Raw genomic sequence first — 23,861 nt, forward strand, 5'->3', positions numbered from 1 at the left:
GATATGGAAATATAAAATCTTGTGACCATGTTAAAAGTGTTTGTGATGTCGCCCTCTTGTGGCACTTTTGGAGAATTGTAAAATATCAATATGAAATGATAATATAAAATCTTGGTAAAAAATAAAGAATCTTTGTGCACGTATGGGTTTATTTTATTGGTAAATGTTTATGCTCCATGGTGATTAACACTCTCTCTGTCCAAATGCATGAGCCGCTTTTAGAGATTGTCATGCCTGATGATCCGCAAAGCAGGACAACGCTGAGGCGGGAACTGATAAATTGTTTAAGTCATATAAGTGACGTGAGGATTAGTCGAAAAAGATTTTCAGTCGAAAACAAATACTCATCCTGGTAGCAATCTCCATTGACATGGTGACAATCAAGTAACTTGTTTTGTTGTATATTGTGCGAGTGCCGATTATCATCGGTGGTGAGAATTTTCAGGTTTTTTTTGTAACTTTGTGTTAATTTAGCTGAAGTACATACGGATTGTTTTGTGTTTCCTCATGCCGTCGCTAGAAATTGTAAAGGAAGTCGAACCCTTGTATTTGTGTGTGTATGTGTCTGTGCCTCCTGCTCAGTGTTTCAGCTAAATTAAATGTACCGTCACTATGTACAGTCAGGTGGTTGTATTTCAGGGCCTGGGCAGGTAAGTAAGGGCAAGCCCATACATATTGCTACAGGTAAGAAGCCATCTGTCTAAATACATTAAGTTGTACATGTATTTTTGTTAAGACAGATAATCCTAGTGTAGCTAGGTTTTGTTTTGTCTTTTGTTTGTTAGGGAATTTGTTATGTTTTATTATTTTCTTTGCTTTAGCACCACCTAAGCCCAGAGCCTCATGTTTTTTTTTCTTTATTATGTAAATTTATATTGTATATATTTTATTTATAGATTGTACCATAAATATCTGTTTTGTGAATTGTTTTTCTCATTTTTTCCAGTAAAAAGTCAGTACAATCCAGAGTTTGTGTCTGGGTCTGTTCGCTCTCTGCTAGTCTGGTACTTTACAAAAGGTTATTTTTTTAGATACTGACCCCATCAATACCCCTATACCATCAAAAGGAATCGTAACATTATAGTAAAACGAGATCTTGTAACCTATGTTTAAATTTTTTTTGTGTTGCCGCCCTCTGGTGGCACTTTTGGAGAATTGTAAAAAGTAATATGATATGTTGAAATTCCCAGATTTTACCAATTCTTCCCTGTCTCAGGTCCGCAATCTTGGTGTCATTCTAGACTCCACTCTTTCTTTTGAATCTCATAAAAAATGTTGCTAAAACTGCTGATTTTCACCTTAAGAACATCTCTAGACTGCGCTCCTTTCTTTCATTCTCTGTAACTGAAACTCTCATTCATGCACTAATCACTTCCCGACTAGACTATTGTAATGCTGTTCTTTATGGGCTCCCTGTCTCCGGGCTGAAGAGGCTACAGCATGTACAAAATTCAGCATCGAGGGTCCTAACACATACAAGATCACGTGATCACATAACTCCTACACTTAAACAGCTCCACTGGCTACCCATCCAATACCACATTCAATATTAGGTTCTTTTGTTGGTTTTTAAGGCCTTGCATGGCCAAGCACCTACATATCTCACTGATTTACTTCATCCACACTCACCTACTCGTTCACTTTGGTCATCAGATAAGAACATACTTGTTGTCCCCCTTTCAGGCTTCGTTCTGTGTGACAGGGCTTTTAGTATATCTGGTCCCAAACTCTGGAACTCCATTCCTGAGAAGCTCAGAGCATGTACTTTGTTTTGGCTGAGCGGGAGTCATCTCTTCCCCTCCTGCGCCACCAACCAGACAAACCGCCAAAGTTTTTTTATGTCGTGTTGTGTATCTTCTCTGGTAGTTAAAAGTTTAACTTAGTTATGTAATTTTTTATTATTATTTTAATCGAACCTAAAAGCAGAGTAGGGGGTAAAGCCCTGTTTTTTTTTTTTTTTTGTTATTCATGACGTTTTCTCCTGGTAACAGTAGAGAGAGAGGCAGGAAAAACATTGTATTTTGATTAGTTTAGTACCTTGTACGGTGGCCAAGAAGTGCAAAACAAATTAACATTTTAGAAAACAAAATTACGATTAATTACGAAAAACATTAACGATTATTTTATTATTGCTCTTGACCAAAAGAAGGCTTTTGATTTAATATCTAGAGAATATCTTTGGTTGGTGTTGGAACACTATGGGTTTCCTCCTGAATTTATACATATGGTTAAGCTATTATATAAAACATCTGTGACACAAGTAAAAGTAAACAGTGTTTTGACAGATTCCTTCTTAGTGGAACGGGGAGTTAAACAAGGCTGCCCCTTAAGTGCAGCCCTTTATGTACTAGCTATTAGCCCTCTTCTAAATAAAATCAAGCATGACCCAAGAATACAAGGTATAAAACTTTCTAAGAACAACATAATTAAAATCTCAGCTTATGCTGATGATATAACAGTCTTTATTAAAAACCAATTTGAATACAATATATTAAAAGACTATTTTAATGAATATGAAATAATAGCAGGTGCAAAACTTAACCAAATGAAAACAGAAGGTATTTGGATAGGAGGAAATACACAACCCTATCTAGAAGTTAATATAAAAGAAGAAATAAAAGTACTGGGTATATATGTATCTAAAGATAGAGCACGTGAACTAAACTGGGAAAAGAAAGAAGAGTCAGTGAAACATGAACTGGACAAATTCAAAGGCTCTAACTATAAAACTCGCATACATATTATTAAAACCTTTATTTTATCTAAATTATTATTTCTTGCTACTGTTTTTCCACCAGATGAAAAATGTATTAATCGCCTGAACAAATTGTGTATTAAATTTATATGGAATACAAATAGGGAGGTAACAAAACGAACCCTTTTGTTTAAACCAAAGTTACAAGGAGGGTTAGGAGCAATCGACTTAGGCATTAAATTAAAAATTGCATTTTGTAAAAACATAGCACAAGCAATGGAAAGGAAGGCTAAGTGGATACTAAAGGAATCTGAATGGTTGAAACAAAAAGGAAAGAAAAGAAAAGATGTATTTTATTATAAACTTATTTATGGTGATTTCACATTTAAGCATACAAACTTAAATATTGACTGGATTAACTTATCAAATAAAGAAATTTATAAATTAATTAATACATTTTATCATGGAGAAACCTTACAGTATAGACAGATAGATTTAAATGAAAGTAAGATAATAATAAAGAACATACTCTCTAAAAATATTTCTGAAAATATAAGAGACACTATGTGGCTAATAATAAATCATAGACTACCTGTTAGAACAATTGTGAAATGGAGTTGCTATGTCACCACCACTAAATGTCCTATACATGGTTGTCTGGAAGAAGAAACAATTGAACATCTTTTGTTGAACTGTACAAGAACCACCAACATTTGGAATAAAGTAAAAACATTAAATTTGGATTTTGATATAAATATGAGAACAATAATGTATGGTATTTTTGATAATGTACATACAAATATTGAAGAATTTTACTGGCTAATTATTTGTGTGGTGAATACAAAGATTTGGAAAACAAGATGCAAAATAATTATAGACCAAATTAATATAAGTGCTGACATTGTTTTTAAACAGATTGTTTGTCACTTAAGACGGTTGCGAACTGAAGATCTTAAAGCTAAGAAAAAATTTCCATGGTCGATACTTAAGTTGTAAAAATTTGTATGTAATAGATTTTATGTTTTGTATGTGTTATTGCTGTGTTCTGTATCTTGTTCTGATTGTAATGTAATGATAATAACTTTGTTCTGAAAATCATGTCTTAATAAAGATCATATTTAAAAAGGAAGACCGGTGGTAAGGCTAGAGCTAAGGCCAAGACTCGTTCATCTCGTGCCGGACTTCAGTTCCCCGTGGGCCGTGTTCACAGACTGCTACGTAAGGGTAATTACGCCGAGCGTGTGGGAGCTGGAGCTCCTGTCTACTTGGCTGCCGTGCTGGAGTATCTGACCGCTGAGATCCTCGAGTTGGCTGGTAACGCCGCCAGAGATAACAAGAAGTCTCGTATCATCCCTCGTCATCTGCAGTTGGCCGTGCGTAACGACGAGGAGTTGAACAGACTGCTTGGAGGTGTAACCATCGCTCAGGGCGGTGTGCTGCCTAACATCCAGGCTGTTCTGTTGCCCAAGAAGACCGAGAAACCATCCAAGGCCAAGTAAAGTCGCTCTCGTGTTATAACCAAAAGGCTCTTTTAAGAGCCACCCATTTCCACAGAAAAAGTGCAATTTCTTCAGCTAATGTGTAAACAAAACAAATGTAATATCGTTTCATAGACTCACACGGCATAAAACACGTGATTTATCACGTTAAAATTAACAAATCAATATGTACGATTTATTTTTTCCCTATCTATCTTATCTTTACATATATCCCTATATATGTATACATTAGCCAAGTTATAGATCACTTGCAGTAACAAAACCAACAATATAGACGATTAAAAGTGGTGCAACAAACGTGTTTGTGTAATACACATGAAACTAAAATAATAATAATGCTAATAATAACTAACAACAAGCAAAATGAACGAAATATTCAATAATATATTTTTTAAAAAGGTATATGCTTTAAATGCGATTGTAAGCTGTGTTCTAAAAGCACAAAGAAAGAAAGGAAAGTATTATAAATCCCGCCAACAGCATAGAGGAAATATTATGTTTTTTGAAACGAGGCAGCGGCAGAACGCCGACCAGTAAGCGACATTTGACGTAAGCACGATCGTCCAATGAGAAAAGAGCGTAATCAAGACGCCCAATGAGTGCGGAGCGGCTCTGGTACTTAAATAGAGCGTGTTGGGCGAGCTAACATATTGTGTTCTACAGTTCGTGAAGTGCGGAGTTCCAGACGCGATGGCAAGAACCAAGCAGACCGCTCGTAAATCCACCGGTGGGAAAGCGCCGAGGAAGCAGCTCGCCACTAAGGCTGCCCGCAAGAGCGCCCCGGCTACTGGCGGTGTGAAGAAACCTCACCGTTACAGGCCAGGTACCGTGGCTCTGCGTGAAATCCGCCGTTATCAGAAGTCCACTGAGCTGCTCATCCGCAAGCTGCCCTTCCAGCGCCTGGTTAGAGAGATCGCTCAGGACTTTAAGACCGATCTGCGCTTCCAGAGTTCTGCCGTCATGGCTCTGCAGGAGGCCAGTGAGGCTTACCTGGTCGGTCTGTTCGAGGACACCAACCTGTGCGCCATCCATGCCAAGAGGGTGACCATCATGCCTAAGGACATCCAGCTGGCCCGCCGTATTCGCGGAGAGCGTGCTTAAACGAACCCACTCCATCCAGTTATCCCCAAAGGCTCTTTTAAGAGCCACTTACATGCTTCCACTGAAATGGGCACTTTTCATAACATTTTTTTATTTATTTTTTATTCCATCGTGTGTGCGTGTTCGGAGTTATAATTTAGTTATATTTATCAGTTATAAATATTAGGAAAAACTGTTTAATATGTTTTGGTGTGTGTAGAGATGTACTTTACATGTTCTTACAACAATTATAAACAAGGTTACATAAGTACAGCTGATTAAAGATTGACAGGTGTCTTATAACACATGATTAATAATGTTTATAGTGGTGTATGTTTATGGGGTTCTATAAAGCATATAGAATATTATATTATATTTTATGTAATATAAAAAATTGTTAGGAGGATTTAGTGGCGTTGGTGTTGCACGGTGTACACAGTCTGTATTTTACACAGAGATGGTATAAACTGATTGTAGTGTAATCTACAGTATGGCTGTACATTGGTAGAATGCAAACACGCTGGATGAAGGCATAAGGAATGAGCAGAATATTGAATGTAGGGCAGTGGTAGCTCAGTGGTTAAGGCACTGGACTAGTAAACAGAAGGTTGCCGGTTCAAGTTGCCACTGTTGGGTCCCTGAGCAAGGCCCTTAACCCTCAATTGCTCATCGTGTTCAGCTCATTGTGTAAGTCGCTTTGGAAAAAAGCGCATGCTGAAAATGTAAATGAATGTTAACCATAAGACTGGTTATTGTAATAATGGTAATAAAACAACCGTATTCACAATTATGCATTTTCTAATTTGGTAATTCATGTGTTTCAGTCGCCACTGTGTGTGTGTGTGTGTGTGTAACTTTAACCTTTGCCCCCTGAGTCCCGCAGCACCGACTCCCATTTCTGGGTTCGGGTTTTTGTCTCCGTTTGCAGGTTCTCCGGCTGGCACTCACACTCAGGCTGGAACTCATTGTTCTCGCTACCTGATCTGAAGGCATGAGGACCCAGGTGTGGTTCATCACCTCCAGGTGCGCCTTGTGTTCCTAGGCAACACAGATGATATCTGTTGAGCTCAATTTAAGCCCAACCTCCTTCTAACCCAAACTAATATAACCCCATGTTTCACTTCAGTAAAAAAATAGACGCCCATGGCAGTTTTTATCTATTGCACTCACAGTTCTATTCGCGAACACATTACGGTGAAGCTGGATACACTCACACACACCTAAATCATAACTCATGTGAACTGAGAGGGAAATAAAAAAAAACCAGTCCAACCCCCCCATAAAAAAATAAAAGAAAGAAATTAATTAATTAATTTGAGTTCACATACACTGACACATTTCTAAAACAACACATGGCTCCTACACAACAGATTCAAATCTATTTTTTTTTTTTTTATAATTCTTTTTAAAACTCAGAAATGGCTTTAACACAGCTAACACTGAAACATAAAATATCTTCTTTCACTTATTTGGATTTTATTGATACACAGCTTTGACCACTTTCACTTTAATCAAGATGTGTCTGACTTTGAAATATGTTTATGAAACGTTATGCTTTAGCAGAATATGACTTATAACGTCCCATTTCTCACAATACAGTGAAATATACAAACACATTTTTAACACAGATGTCACTTTTAAAGACTTGCATCAGTATTGTTCGGCACAGACAAATCCAAACACTGCGTTACACATTTTTTATGTGTTTAATGTATTCATTGTTTATGTATTTTTTTAGTTATTCACTCATTTATGACCCTAACACCCACTTTAACAAAACAGCTATGGCTCTAGCAGTCCAGGTGACACATATCCAGGGCCAGCTGTAGCCTAGTGGTTAAGGTACTAGGCCAGTGACCAGAGGGTCACTGGTTCAAGCCCCACCACTGCTAGGTTATCACTGTTGGGCCCTTGAGCAAGGCTCTTAACCCTCAACTGCTCAGACTGTACACTGTAATATTAGTCGCTTTGGATAAAGGCGTCTGTTGAAAATGTAAATATTCACCTATTTTACTTTTTTCTTAAACTCTCTCTCTCTCTCTCTCTCTCTCTCTCTCTCTCTCTCTCTCTCTCTCTCTCTCTCTCTCTCTCTCTCTCTCTCTCTCTCTCTCTCTCTCTCTCTCTTAAAACTTATCTCTCTACTTATTCTCTACTCTTAAAAAAGTTATTATAATACACTCAGAGCTGTAGAGAGAGAGTTGCTACACTCCTTGATCTCGCCAAACAAACCCGGTGCTGTTAAAATAAAATAAAAAACGATAACTAACTGTAACTGTATTAGGCGTTTACAAAACTAACGAGAACGTACTAAAATTATAGATAGAATAGCCTTCGTTTTCGTGTTCATCATTTTATTTATGAGCATTGTGAACTGATATGAAATCGATGTTTTCCACTCGAGCAGTTTTAGGTGAGCTGCCAGCACCGTACAGTACCTCATACGGTCTTTCCCAATCCGCTCCCTCCTCACTAACAATCCACTACAGAGGGACCCTCCACGTGAACGCGCAAACGGAGGCGGAGTGGAGAGGGGGAGTGAGTAGGGAGCGGATTGAGATTGGGGGGATTGGGCTCCCTGACGGCACTTCATGTTTACATTCCGTTTCTGCTCTCCACGCTAGCCTGCAAAATGACCACAGCAAAAGTTAAGTTGATGTTCTCAGATTGAGCTCCCTGATGTGTGTCTCATGAAATAGTTTATATTATTATTAAGGCTGTCGTTAATCGCGGTAATTAACGCGATAAAGGTTAATTTCAGTTTTTGCCTGGTCAGCTTTATTTCATGTGTTAGTAAACATCCATTCTTGCATTTCAGGGCTGCAGCACCTTCCAGAAAAGCTGGGATGGTAAAGCATTTACCACTTTGTAATGTTGCCATTCCGTCTCAACACAAAGATGTTTTGGCACCTTGAATATCTGGCAATGAAGTGTTCTGGTGTATTTTGTGCCATTGTTCCTGAAAACTGAAGTCTTAAGGTGTGCAACAGTACACGGTTGTTGTCATAGTCACTTCTTACAAAATTCTCCACACGTTCTCTCTGGTAGGCCGGTCCAATACTTGGCTCTCTTCTTCCACAGCCATGCCTTTGTAATGTCTGCCGGCTGGGATAACTGAGGTTTAGCACATAGGTCAAGCCAAGGAAGGCAGCACAAGCTATAGCATTATCTTTTAGTCCTGTGATGACATGTACTTTCTCAATAATAATCATGATGTCCTTTAGTGTGTCACCTGCAGAAGCTCTCATGTTCATCATCACAACTACTGCCAATGAGGGCTGGTCCACTTCTGAACCTTCAGGTTCCTGCAACATCAATTATTATGGTATGAAAAGGGTCAAAAGTAATTTGTTAATACTTTAATTTGTCTTGTCAAAACATGCAGTTAATAAACATTACATTTTTGGACTAATTGTCACATTAACAAGTTTCATTTTAATTACATTTTTATAGTTTTATCTATATTAGAATGAAATGCACCAAATTGGAATAATTAAAATATGTCTCACAAATGACTGAATATTAAGATAATTGAGGTTTGCAAAAAAATGACTCGTTATGTTGTGGTTAACCAAGTTAACTAACCTGACATGAGGTTTAAATTAAGTTAACTATGTTTTCTCTAACAAGCTGAGCATGTTTACAGATAAATGCAAAACTTTTTTCCAGCTTCAGATAAAACTTCATTCATCTAATCATCTGTGTTATCGAGTTTTAACTTTGCTCTCAACACTGGGTTAAAGTTGTTTCCTCAATGCATTAAAATGAGAAGTTTTTATTAGCTAGCTAACTTACCTCAGCCAAAAGAGATGTTTGCCAAGTTACTAAAAAAGGTTGAAAAATGAACCACCTAACTACCTCAGTTAACAAATGGAAAAAAAAAACTAAAAATAAATAATAAACATAACAATTTAGAATAATGATGATGATAATAAGAAGAATATTTAATGTTAACCATAATACTGGTAATAGTACTAATGGCCAAAAAAACAACCGTATTCACAATGATGCTTTTTCTCATTTGGAAATTCATGTGTTTCAGCCGCAACGATAGCAAACAAGTGTTAACAAGTGTCATAAGCGACTTCTAAAGCAAAATCCACAAACACATAAAGAAAAGCTCGACTTCAAGAAACTCCTGTGGCCTGACCGAAGCCCCACTGCACAGCTGAGGAATTCAGGTTTTCCGTAATATCGATCAAGGCCCTCCTGAAATCAACATCAGTTTGAAGCCATACAAAAGCCTTTTTGACAGAATGGGTCCAAATTCCGACAGATACAGTTTCAAGTTTTATGAGAAGCGTGTGTGTGTGTGTGAGTGAGTGTGTGTGTGAGTGAGTGTTTGAGTGTGTGTGTGTGTGTGTGTGTGTTTGTGAGTGTGTGTGAGTGAGTGTGTGTGTGTGTGTGTGTGTGTGTGTGTGAGAGTTTTTGTGTGTGTTTGTGTGTGAATGTGTGTGAGTGTTTGTGTGTGTGTGTGTGTGTGTGTGTGTGTGTGTGTGTGTGTGAGAGAGTGAGTGTGTGTGTGAGTGAGTGTGTGTGTGTGAGTGAGTGTGTGTGAGTGTGTGTGTGAGTGAGTGGCAAGCCTAAAGAACAGTTCAACCTATTTTCAAATGAGAAAAGTGAGACGTTGCAATAAATCAAACTACAAGACTCATTACAGCATCTCTCACATATAATGAGGTTGATTTAAAGTAAGTGTAATAACGACATGCATTCCGACACATTCTAACACACTAATTCTAAGTTTACAGTAATAAACTGGTAACTATACAGATTAATAGAACAGAATTACTTACCTTAGTTAATTTGCTCACAAACTGTGCAATCTGGATTCCGTTGTGGAGGTTCTTCACAACCGTTGCGGGTTAGAAGGTGTATTTAAAAAAAAAAAAAAAAAAAAAAAAAAAAAACGCACGCGCACAGACTGGAAGTGCTTGCAAATTGAAAGCAACTTATTTATATAACTTATTATTTTTATATTCACACAAATAAAATAAGTAGATTTTATAGCATTGTTTAATAAGTACAGTGGTGTTCAAAATAACAGTGATTTTAAAAAAGCGAATAAAGCACAAAATCATTATAATAACTTTTATTTCCATAAATGCAAATGCACTGAAAATACTACACTTTCAATTCTAAATCAAAACATTAACAACATTTAGCCAGTTTGTGTCAATCCTTTACAGAAAATTAAGAAAAATGAATATTAGGCTGTTCAAAATAATAGCAGTGCCAGCATTTTTCTTTAAAAACTCAAAAAATGTGTCTATAACATGAAAAAATGTTTAAGGTTTCTCTTTACTTTAAATTACTGAACTAATATTTAGTGGCAGAACAATTGTTTCCGAGATCTGTGTTGCATGGAGTCGATCAACTTCTGGCACCTCTGAACAGGTATTCCAGTCCAGGATGATTAGACGACATTCCACAGTTCTTCTGCAATTTTGGGTTTTGCCTCAAAAAAACGTGTTTCAGACGTCAGCCCACAAGTTCTCTATGGGATTGAAGTCAGGGGATTGGGCTGGTCACTCTATTACCTCAATCTTGTTTGTCTGTCACCAAGATGTTTTGGGTCATTGTCATGTTGAAACACCCATTTTAAGGACATTTCTTCTTCGTTATAGACAACATGATCTGCTCAAGTATTCTGATATATTTAAACTGATCCATGATCCCTCGTATGTGATAAATAGGCGTAACACCATGGTATGATAAACATCCCAATATTATCATTTTGTACCACCATGCTTTACTGTCTTCACAGTGAACTTTGGCTTGAATTCAGTGCTCGAGGGTCGTCTGACATATTGTCTACGGCCACTAGACCCAAATAGAACAATTTTGCTTTCACCAGTCCACAATGTTGAGCCATTTCTCTTTGGACCAGTCAATGTGTTCCTTGGCAGATTTGAACCCATTCAGGAAACGTCTTTTTCTTAACAACGGGACTTTGCAAGGAGTTCTTGCTGGTAAATTGGCTTCATTTAATCATCTTCTGTACTCACTGGTAACTTCACATGTTCCTTGATCTTTCTGGTGGTGATCATTGACTGAGTATTTGCTATTTTGGCTAATCTTCGATCCAATTGAACAGTAGTTCCACGCTTCCTTCCGTATCTTTCAGGTTTTGGTTGTCACTTCAAGGCATTTGAGATCATTTTAGCTGAGCAGGCTATAATTTGCTGCACTTCTCTGTATGTTTTTTCTCTCTACAATCAACTTTTTAATCAAAGTATGCTGTTCATCAGAACAATGTCTGGAACAACTCATTTTCCCCAGTATTTCAGAAGAAAATGTGCTATGACCAAGCTGTGCAACATTTGCCACCCTCCTACCTTAAATAAGGGCCAAAACTGACACCCGTTCTTCTGCAGAATGAATGACTTCACCAACTGAACTCCTCACTGCTATTATTTTGAACAACCCCCTTTCAATCAATGCTTCGATTACTCAGGATGAGCGGCATGCATGTCCTAATTGTTGGGTTTGTTTTGTTTTCATTACTCTACTGCACTTTCAAGTCAATTTTTTGCTATGTAGAAATAGCATTTCTACTAAAAACAGTGATTTATCAGGTTAATGGTGTTGAACTGCTATTATTTTGAACACTACTGTAAAATTTACTCAAATAATAGCCATAAATTCAAGAACTTAATTCCATTAAATAAATTTAACACAAAACATTTGTAAAAAATCTACTGGACCACTGATTCATTTTTTACAGTGTATGCAATTTGTTGAGGGGGCCCAACATTTTTTTTTTTGCACTGGGGCCCATGAGCTCCCAGTTACACCACTGGTGTTGCATCTAGAAATGGTTCATATTATGAGCGCCTGTTTTCAGTGGCAGGGTTATGGACAGGTAAAGATCCTCACTTTTACCAGTTCATGTTTTACCAGCTCATTTTAAATAACTGGCTGAAAGATGGTAACTGTCAACAACTACATTTCAGCAACAGTATTATACACATTTTGCACTTACGGCTGCTATCATGTGGACTGTTACAGTTTTTGTGGACAGTTGGTTGTTCAACAGTATTTGAAAAACATTTTTAAATGGTATCTTTTGTTGAGTTTTTATTACACAATACTTATTTAAACTAAATTAAAACTAATACTAGAACTAATAAAAACTAAACTAAAACTAAGCATTAAAAAAATAATAAAAATTAAAAAGAACTAGCAAACCCACTATAAAAGTGTATTAAAACTAACTAAATTAGAGAGAAAAAAACTCTCTATAAAAAACGCGATCATTCGAAAATGGAAAAAATACAAGATCACAGTCAATCACCCTCACTCTGGAGCTCCATGCAAGATCTCACCTGGTGGGGTAAGAATGATTCTGAGAAAGGTGAGGTCAGCCCAGAATTACACGGGAGGAGCTTGTCAATGATCTCAAGGGAGCTGGGAGCACAGTCACTAAGAAAACCATTAGTAACACACTTCGCCGTAATGGATTGAGATCCTGCAGTGCCCGCAAAGTCCCTTTGCTCAAGAAGGCTCATGTACAGGCCCGTCTGAAGTTTGCCAATGAACACCTGAATGATTCAGAGAAAGCTTGGGAGAATGTGATATGGTCAGATGAGACCAAAATTGAGCTCTTTGGCATCAACTCCATTTGCCGTGTTTGCAGGCAGAGAAATGCCCGGTGGGGATGGTGTTCTTGGGGTCATATCCAGCATTTCTTTGCTCCCAGCTCCCTTGAGATCATTGACAAGCTCCTCCCATGTAATTCTGGACTGACCTCACCTTTCTCAGAATCATTCTTACCCCACCAGGTGAGATCTTGCATGGAGCTCCAGAGTGAGGGTGATTGACTGTGATCTTGTATTTTTTCCATTTTCGAATGATTGCACCAACAGTGGTCTCTTTCTCACCAAGCTTCTTGCTGATGGTCTTGTAGCCCATTCCAGCCTTGTGCAGGTCTACAATCTTGTCCCTGACGTCCTTTGATAGCTCTTTGGTCTTGCCCATGGTGGTCGAGAGATTTGAACGGAAGAAACTGATTCTGTGACAGGAGTCTTTTATACAGGGACAGGACTAATTTGTGTGCCTCATGGGCACATAACCGGTCTGTGGGGGTCAGAATTCTTGCTGGTTGGTAGGGGATCAAATACTTATTTCCCTTAATTAAATACAAATTAATTCATACATTTTATTTAATGTTTTTTTTCTGGATTTTATGTTGATATTCTGTCTCTCTTTGTTAAAATAAACCTTCCATAAAAATTATAGACTGTTCAAGTCTTTGTAAGGGGGTAAACTTACAAAATCAGCAGGGGATCAAATACTTATTTCCCTCACTGTACTTATCAATGAATGTTGCAACTGCCCTGTTATGGGTCTGTTCAAGTATTATTTTTACACATATTATCATATGCATATATGTTACAGTTGTGTGTGGGTGGGTAGCTGACAGATGTGGATTTTATTTTATTAAAATGTTGTCTTTTATTATTTGAACAGCAGACAGAATATTCCTCCACATACAGGTAGTGACCATTATCTTAAAAAATGAACGAATGTCAAATAAAACAGTGTAACATTTAATACATGTTCTGCAACCTATAGGTTAGTATAACCTATAGTATACTGTTCTCCATCTTATGCAGATGCTTTCATCAAGATCCTATGTGATGCTCCCCACATTACAAACATTGAAGACAAATGGTCAGGCTCTGTTAATGATCACTGAAAATAAAATAATGCAACAAGTTCATTTCCTTGTCCTTATTCTTTAGTAAGAACATTTATATTTATACACCCTTAGCACTGACACCCAACTTAAATTCAAGCAACTGAATTTCTAGCCTTTACTGTTTTATATGCTCCACCTGAGGATCACACTTTGCAGTTTGTTACTCCAGATAGACCTTGTATAATCCATCTTATTTACACCCAACTTGAAATTAAGAGACAAAAATAGCATGTTATGATCAACCATAGCTTAATGTGTTCTAAATATTTCAGATATTTGGTAAGACATTTTTACTGTTCTAAGCTGAGCTTTGGAGGTGGATGGTCCCTCATTTGAATCGGAACTGCCCATCACATTCTGTTAGAGGACAGTCACACACATCATCATGGTAGATCAAATGAAATGCCATGCTCTATGTTCAACATATACTGTTCCTCTGTAGGCCTCCCAGTATCATCCCACTCTAAGGCAGCGGAGATGGTTTCTTTATCGTCCTTCAACAGTGTTTTTTTTTTGTATTAAAGAACATTATTTATACTCATCAGGATCTAGGGACATTTAGATCACTAACATCTGCAGGAGGCTCAAAACCACTCCACCAATCACTGAAGGGATGGCAATAAAAAGTATTCAGACTGTACCAATGCAGTTCTTAATATTCCACAGTTTATGCACTACAGACTAATGATTTACATGTAATAAACATGCCTTGAACATAGGCAGTTTTTGTATTTTATTTTTATCTGCTGCTATGTGCATCTGATTCCACTTGGATTACACCTAGATTAAGTAAATGAAAGGGAAAAAACGTGTAAAATCGTGACAAATTGACATATTAAACATTTTGCCCTATCCTTCTGCTAAATGTTGAATTATGTTTCAACAAGCTTTTTTATTGAATTTAAACTCACGCATTAACTCACATTTAACTAACTTTTTTTTATTTGCCATTTGCGACATCTTTTTTTACGGACGATGCTGTATTACTTTTACATTTAAAACATTTTCATGATCTGCACATGCAAACATTGAAATAAACAGTTCTATTGGTGCAAAATATTACGGACTACTTTTTCTTTCATTCACATCCATGGTGAATCCATTTATCGCCACTCCATTGAGAATGCCTGTTTATAGGTAACCGTGAACGCGCTTCTGCCGGGTTCAATCTACTCAGAGTTGAGTAATCTAACCCTGAACCGCTTTTCTGGAACCGAAAACTCCGGCTATGACACGGTGAGATAAGTCAACTCGGAGTTCAGGTTTAAGTTTGAAGTTTGTTAAACCCGCTTTCTGGAATACCCCCCAGCTCTAGTAAATTTGTTTTTGTTGTAAATTTGTTTTCTAAAATGTTAATTTGTTTTGCACTTCTTGGCCACTGTAGTTTTTCCTCAGTAAATTGGTCCACAATCGATTTGATGTTTTTTTTTTCTGTAACTAAAGTTAATTTTAATAATTTTGCAGTTTTAAACATGTTAAAAAAAGAAATTCAACAGGGCTTCTATGCAACCCTAAACCTTATTACAATATACTATAATTTTAATATTGTACAATTAGGTGGGACAGATAGCCATTAGAGACATGACAATGTAGCCCAAAAAATAACCCATACTAAGACAGAGTGGGAGAATAGAGCAGTGTATGACCAAAAGTCATATTAAGTCAAATTTGTAGTGAAATTGAAATAAAACAAACAAATAGCTTTAAAAACCTTTCAGTGCTTGTGAAAGTAGCATTAGAGACACGTTAGGATAAAAAAATACATCTAAAAAACCTGCAGCGGTGTAGGAGGAGGTGTAGGGTGAATAAAACATGAAGGTAAAATTGTGTTTAGGAATGTGTAATATATAAATGGACGCTTGTGTTTGTTGCTAGCTTTTGCAGGTGTGTGTGTGAGAGAGAGAGTAAAAAATGTAAGTAAAATAGGTGGATATGTCTCACCTGGACTGCTAGAGCCATTAATGTTATGTTAAATTGGGTGTTAGGGTCATGAATGAGTGATTAACTACATAAACAATGAATACATTAAACAAATAAATAAATACAAATTGAGTAAATAAGTTTTCAGATTCTTCTGTGCTGAACAATACTGACTTATAAAGTCTTTATAAGTGACATCTGTGTTAAAAATGTGTTTGTATATTTCACTATATTGTGAGAAATGGGAAATTATAAGTCATATTCTGCTAAAGCATAACGTTTCATAAACATATTTCAAAGTCAGACACATCTTGGTTAAAGTGAAAGTGATCTTAGCTGTGTATCAATAAAAGCCAAATAAGTGAAATAAGACATTTTATGTGTCGGTGTTAGCTGTGTTAAAGCTATTTCTAAGTTAAACATTAAAAAGTGCATCTTTATAAAAGAGATGTATCAGATAAATAACTAAAATAGACTTGAATCTGTTTTGTGAGTGTTAGAAAGATCAGTAGAATGTGAATGTTGGAGCCATGTGTTGTTTTAGAAATGTGTCAGTATATGTGAACTTAAAGCTGACACGGTGATGTTCTGTAGATCTTACAGCACAAATATGTAGGAATGACTGAAATGAATGTTAGTGTATTAAAATATTCTTCTTATTATCACCATTATTATTATAAATTGTTATGTTTATATTTTTCTTCCATTTCTGCTACATGACAGTTAAGCACCCTGGACTCGATCTAGTCCTGATTGGTAGCTGTGTTTCACTTCGCACTTAACAGAGTAACAGAACAAAAACATGCCAGTAAAGAAGAGGGAGCAGAAAATTGCAGCTTGCAAAAAAAGAGGAATAATAATCAGTAATTATTATTCAGAATAATGTATCAATATCAATAATAAAACACTATTCTAGGTACTCAACACAGGGTATATATTTTAGGATAGACATATTGTAAAATATTAACTGTAAATAATCATAATTACTCATAATAATCAATTTGGTTTTAATATTATAGTTGTTGTCGTAATAATAGTATTATTGGTGATGGTAGTAGTAGTAGTAACTTATAATATAACTAGTTACTTTTAATGTTATGGAAAACCAATAGACAATTAGTGGAGCGTGGCTCCCATCTAGTGGCCAAAATGTGACAACACACGAACAACATGTCATGTAGCTGTTACGTTCATACATTTACATTTTCAGCATTTAGCAGACGCTTTTATCCAAAGCGACTTACAGTACTGTGACAGTATACAATCTAAGCAATCGAGGGTTAAGGGCCTTGCTCAAGGGCCCAACAGTGGCAAGCCTTGCAGTGGTGGGGCTTGAACCGGAAACCTTCTGATTACTGGTCCAGTACCTTAACCACTAGGCTACAACTGCCCTACACATGCCATACAACTGCCATACACATGCCATACCCATGTATATGTGTTTTCTTTTATGTATGTATTTTTTTATGTATTTGTGTGTGTGTGTGTGTGTGTGTGCACGTGCGTGCATGCGTAAGTGTGTGTGTGTAAGTGTATATACACACATTTTACTCAAACACACACAGATACTACTAAGAAACAAAAGTGCTGTAAGAACCGGTGACAAACATACACAATACACAACACAGAATGGCAGAACTGCAGTCTGAGTCCAACACTGTTTAATATCTACATAAATGAATTAGTGTGCAGCCCCCGGACTCACTCTGCAGGACGGGGAAGTAAAATTTCTACTCTATGCAGCTGCACCTAAACCTGTTGGAGCAGTACTGCCAGAACTGGGCCCTAGCAGTAAATCTGAAGAAAACAAAAATGATGGTGTTCCAAAAACAAACCTAGATGTCAGGAACACATGGCACCAGTTTACCATGGTCAGCACTGCCCTGGAGCACACAATGCAGTACACTTACCTTGGTCTCATCATTACATTTACATTTTCAGCATTTAGCAGACAACTTTATCCAAAGCAACTTACAGTGCAGTTACAGTATACAATCTGAGCAATTGAGGGTTAAGGGCCCAACAGCAGCAACCTGGCAGTGGTGGGGCTTGAACCAGCAACCTTCTGATTACTAGTCCAGTACCCTAACCACTAGGCCACTGCTGTACTCATTACTGCATCAGGGAGTTTCAGCATGGCAGTGAATGCACTAAAGGAAAAAGGTGGCAGATGCCTGTACGCAATCAGGAGGAGATTTTACAACATTTAATATTTTGAATAACATTCTGATTAGTCAACCAACCAAATAGGTAATCAGAACACAACTAATATTCCTCCAAATTTGTCATCAGATGTCTCTAATTATTCACATAGGCTGTTTAACAAATTATTAAACAAGTCACCTGAAAACTACAGTTACAGAATACAGGCTAAAATGTTTCCTTTACCAGAATAAAGTAACTCGAATGATGAATTTTGGAAGAGTTGTGCTTTACCCTAAGTATATCCACCACTACCAGCTTTAATGCTAATAACAATAAGCAATGTTGCTAACGATTCTTCCGAAACGATTCTGCACTTCGAACCGACTGCATTAGGACCTCTAATGAATCAATCGATTCAGTTTTTCGATTCATTTAAACGGATGATTTAAAAGAACCGATTCAGTAAAACGAACTGAGCTAAACTAAGCTAAAAATGTTAAAATGATTAAAATTCGCTTCTCATAATGAGATTTAACTTCAATAAAGTCCCAATAGATCAGTTAAGTAAGTTACCTTCAGAACACTGAAAACACAGAGGGTTGCTATGGTAACCTCATCCACAGTCATTCTGTTGTGGCGCCATTTTTATCAAACTAAAAGTCCGATTAACGGTTAGCCAGTTAGCTAACGATAAATAATACCAATAAAAAGAAAGACTAGTCAGGTTTAACAGAACATTTATTACTGAATAGGAACAGAAAAGCAAACTTAGGTTTATATTAATGTAATTCAGTGCCTCCTTTTTTACTTAACTAAGTCTATTGTAAGTCTATTGTAAGTTAAAACAGGTCACAGGGTTAAAACCTACTTTTTATAGCTTTGCTTGACTTCATAAAACACACAACAAAACACTGATAAACATGAACTAAATAATCATTAATAAAACATACTCAATACTAGACTATTTTGAAACGCCACTGCTTTTGCAACTTACCAATAAGGAGTCCTGCTCCTTTCCTTGCATGGTCCAAAAAGAGGAAATCAACCATGAAACACAGATATACTTGATAGGAGAAATGTGACTGGTTAATGCATATTTTTATTAATTAATTTATTTTTAATCTTCCATGGGAAAAAAAAATCTATGTTTCTAGTCAAAAATGCCATTATTTTATCCAACAAATTTAATAAAAATTGAATAAATACATATTTTTAAACATTGTATTTTCTCACAGTTCTACACATAAATGTTTAGACTAACTATTGGAGTTACTTTACGTGTCTGTGTAAAAAGTGGCCAAAAATGACACAAAACATGTTACAGACCGCAGGACACAGTAGTTGTTGCGACACGTTATTGGAAAAAACTGACATTGCGATTTATTTTCTTCCTGCGATGTACAGTATATTGCGATTAAAAAAAATATATATATTAATAATATTAATAATGCATGTATCTTACTCTAAATAAGGGGCTCATATGTGAAAAAAATGGTGGTGCCTACAAGGATACAAGAGATTATGACAAGCTACATCTTTGTACTCGGTTGAAACTGAGCATTAAACTAAGAAAGCTTCAAGATCACATGAGGGAACTAACAAGATTGACAAAATGGGTCATTTAATATTTTATTTCACAATCAAAACCTCTTGAAGTAGTAAATATTATTTTTTTTTAAAACTATACAAACAAAAGAGCAGCTATACACCTGTTCCAAATCCGAGATGCCTTACTAAGTTCACTACTGAGGCATCTTAATATTTCAATGTTATTTTGACAAGAACGAGTGAGAATCGGAAGCGTCATTAGTGATGAAGGCAATCCCAGAATTCATTGCGGCATCTCTTCTCTCACAGAAAAGTAAACATAGCTGACGGTGCGGACAAAGTTATTTTCAAACGTAAATAAATAATTATTGATTTTTAACGGGTGTTTTTATTTGCAAGTTTGGGCTTGTCAGCAAATGTAACAGTTATCTGTACGCGAATCGACATGTCGAATAATGACATGTTAGCGCCGTCCCACATCATTCTATTGGTTTTAATGGCAAGATGCTGAAAGCGAAACGCGAAACCCGATGGAATTGCTAAGTAGCGCGTTCAAATAACCTGCCTTATAAAAGTTAATGACTTATTAGAATCCTCTCTACTGAGGCAGCTGCATATGTAGGCAGTAAGACAGCGAGGCGGCTCACTAGGATTTCAAACATACTGGTGTAGATACGTCATGGAAAACGAGGACGGTGTGAATTTGAGTTTTGTGTCAAGCAGCAAAAAAGTTGAAGCATGACGTATTTGATTTAATTTGCATTAAATGACATCGCACGTCCTGCAATGTGACTATTGCGCATGCACACATCGCGATGATGATGCTGAACTGATATATCGTGCAGCCCTAGTAGTTGTGTAGAAAACATGACACATTACTTATTAGAGTGTAGTTTGACTGTTTCTTATAAAGTCAGTGAGATAAAACCACCAAAGCTTTGAATCAGTCCCGCACATTCCTGCTGGTTTAATACAAGCTCCAATACACTGAGTCCAGTGTTACAAAAGTGAAACAAGCTTCAAAGTCTCGGTATCAAATGTTCCATCCCTAATAAACAATGTTCTGTCCATTTTGTGTTAATTATTTCAGCCAGTTGGCAGCTTTTATTTTTCTTGTTGAATTCCTTAGATGTTTAGAGAAGCGGACGGTAGATAGAGATGCACAGGCCACGTCTAAACATCTGCACAAACAATCCAAAAACTTCCTACAAGAAAAACAAAAGCCGGTCAACTGGATAAAATGATTTCCACAAAATAGACAAAACATTGTTTAGCGTTACCATCACAAACTCCGTTCACTTTACCCCCGAGAAACAGTTTGATTGGCAGCAGGTAAGCAACAAGCACTTCCTGTGTATTGTACCTACCATTTCCGTCAGATCGGCCATTTGTAAATTTGTCTCGGCATTGGTAAAAGTGTTTCAGCTCTTGTAAATTTGTTTTTGTTTTTTTGTAATTTTGTTTTCTAAAATGTTAATTTGTTTTGCACTTCTTGGCCACCGTACAAGGTACTAAACTAATCAAAATACAATGTTTTTCCTGCCTCTCTCTCTACTGTTACCAGGAGAAAACGTCATGAATAACAAAAAAAAAAAAAAAACAGGGCTTTACCCCCTACTCTGCTTTTAGGTTCGATTAAAATAATAATAAAAAATTACATAACTAAGTTAAACTTTTAACTACCAGAGAAGATACACAACACGACATAAAAAAACTTTGGCGGTTTGTCTGGTTGGTGGCGCAGGAGGGGAAGAGATGACTCCCGCTCAGCCAAAACAAAGTACATGCTCTGAGCTTCTCAGGAATGGAGTTCCAGAGTTTGGGACCAGATATACTAAAAGCCCTGTCACACAGAACGAAGCCTGAAAGGGGGACAACAAGTATGTTCTTATCTGATGACCAAAGTGAACGAGTAGGTGAGTGTGGATGAAGTAAATCAGTGAGATATGTAGGTGCTTGGCCATGCAAGGCCTTAAAAACCAACAAAAGAACCTAATATTGAATGTGGTATTGGATGGGTAGCCAGTGGAGCTGTTTAAGTGTAGGAGTTATGTGATCACGTGATCTTGTATGTGTTAGGACCCTCGATGCTGAATTTTGTACATGCTGTAGCCTCTTCAGCCCGGAGACAGGGAGCCCATAAAGAACAGCATTACAATAGTCTAGTCGGGAAGTGATTAGTGCATGAATGAGAGTTTCAGTTACAGAGAATGAAAGAAAGGAGCGCAGTCTAGAGATGTTCTTAAGGTGAAAATCAGCAGTTTTAGCAACATTTTTTATGAGATTCAAAAGAAAGAGTGGAGTCTAGAATGACACCAAGATTGCGGACCTGAGACAGGGAAGAATTGGTAAAATCTGGGAATTTCAACATATCATATTACTTTTTACAATTCTCCAAAAGTGCCACCAGAGGGCGGCAACACAAAAAAAATTTAAACATAGGTTACAAGATCTCGTTTTACTATAATGTTACGATTCCTTTTGATGGTATAGGGGTATTGATGGGGTCAGTATCTAAAAAAATAACCTTTTGTAAAGTACCAGACTAGCAGAGAGCGAACAGACCCAGACACAAACTCTGGATTGTACTGACTTTTTACTGGAAAAAATGAGAAAAACAATTCACAAAACAGATATTTATGGTACAATCTATAAATAAAATATATACAATATAAATTTACATAATAAAGAAAAAAAAACATGAGGCTCTGGGCTTAGGTGGTGCTAAAGCAAAGAAAATAATAAAACATAACAAATTCCCTAACAAACAAAAGACAAAACAAAACCTAGCTACACTAGGATTATCTGTCTTAACAAAAATACATGTACAACTTAATGTATTTAGACAGATGGCTTCTTACCTGTAGCAATATGTATGGGCTTGCCCTTACTTACCTGCCCAGGCCCTGAAATACAACCACCTGACTGTACATAGTGACGGTACATTTAATTTAGCTGAAACACTGAGCAGGAGGCACAGACACATACACACACAAATACAAGGGTTCGACTTCCTTTACAATTTCTAGCGACGGCATGAGGAAACACAAAACAATCCGTATGTACTTCAGCTAAATTAACACAAAGTTACAAAAAAAACCTGAAAATTCTCACCACCGATGATAATCGGCACTCGCACAATATACAACAAAACAAGTTACTTGATTGTCACCATGTCAATGGAGATTGCTACCAGGATGAGTATTTGTTTTCGACTGAAAATCTTTTTCGACTAATCCTCACGTCACTTATATGACTTAAACAATTTATCAGTTCCCGCCTCAGCGTTGTCCTGCTTTGCGGATCATCAGGCATGACAATCTCTAAAAGCGGCTCATGCATTTGGACAGAGAGAGTGTTAATCACCATGGAGCATAAACATTTACCAATAAAATAAACCCATACGTGCACAAAGATTCTTTATTTTTTACCAAGATTTTATATTATCATTTCATATTGATATTTTACAATTCTCCAAAAGTGCCACAAGAGGGCGACATCACAAACACTTTTAACATGGTCACAAGATTTTATATTTCCATATCATATTACTTTGCTTCAAAAGTGCCACAAAGATTTAACAATAGAACAGTAAATTTGAGTCTGGATCAAAAGATCTTGTGACCATGTTGGAGGAAAATATAACATACTATATTTAATATATAAGCTGGACGGACGAAGCACGTTCAGAGTGGCAGTTAACTTTAGTAAGAGTAAAGGAGAAGGTCCACTGTAACTGAAAGTCATCTCCTCCCTACAGCATCAGTTTCATAACACTGATTGGAGCATGTTTTTGTCTCAAGCCTCCATGGACAAAGACTTGGACATGTACACTTCATTTGTAATATACTATATAAACTAGATGTCACCTCTGTCAAGCATGTGAAAACCTTCCCCAATCAGAAGCCCTGGATGAATGCAGAGGTTTGTCCTCTGCTGAAAGCACGAGACGCTGCGTTCAGATCGGGTGACACTGAGGCCTACAGCTTAGCCAGGGCAAATCTGAAACAGAGCACCAGAACAGCCAAACACACATACAAACCGTCTGTTGAGGAAAACTTCCACAACTCTGACCCCCGGCATATGTGGAAGGGCATCCAAACTCTCACAAGTTATGGGCCATCCCAACCAACCTCTTCATCCAACAGTGCCTCCCTACCGATGAGCTAAACAGGTTTGTGTACACAATATGACCAGTACCGTAAAACAGGGTTTACTAAGCTCAGCTTAAGTAAGCAACAAATGCACACAGATGCCAAGATGCTCTATGCAC

The 23,861-nt window shown here is 37.0% G+C and overlaps 2 protein-coding genes across 2 annotated transcripts; both read left to right on the forward strand.

Moving 5' to 3' along the window:
* Window positions 1-612: 612 nt before the first annotated feature.
* Window positions 613-4,194, forward strand: LOC134328411 (histone H2A-like). The gene is made up of 2 exons (XM_063009509.1): window positions 613-650; window positions 3,807-4,194. The coding sequence occupies exons 1-2, from the start codon at window positions 613-615 to the stop codon at window positions 4,192-4,194; spliced, it is 426 nt and encodes a 141-aa protein (XP_062865579.1).
* A 690-nt stretch (window positions 4,195-4,884) lies between these two features.
* LOC134328958 (histone H3) lies at window positions 4,885-5,295 on the forward strand. Its single transcript, XM_063010199.1, has one exon. The coding sequence runs from the start codon at window positions 4,885-4,887 to the stop codon at window positions 5,293-5,295; it is 411 nt and encodes a 136-aa protein (XP_062866269.1).
* The last annotated feature ends 18,566 nt before the right edge of the window (window positions 5,296-23,861 follow it).

This window comes from Trichomycterus rosablanca, chromosome 15 (assembly GCF_030014385.1).
Source record: "Trichomycterus rosablanca isolate fTriRos1 chromosome 15, fTriRos1.hap1, whole genome shotgun sequence".
Taxonomy (NCBI): domain Eukaryota; kingdom Metazoa; phylum Chordata; class Actinopteri; order Siluriformes; family Trichomycteridae; genus Trichomycterus; species Trichomycterus rosablanca.

Bases quoted from the DNA above. Each gene is read 5' to 3' on its own strand.
- LOC134328411 (XM_063009509.1), top strand. From the start codon at position 613: ATGTACAGTCAGGTGGTTGTATTTCAGGGCCTGGGCAG. The intron at 651-3,806 runs GTAAGTAAGGGC...GTCTTAATAAAG, and splicing joins GTATTTCAGGGCCTGGGCAG to ATCATATTTAAAAAGGAAGA.
- LOC134328958 (XM_063010199.1), top strand. From the start codon at position 4,885: ATGGCAAGAACCAAGCAGACCGCTCGTAAATCCACCGGTGGGAAAGCG.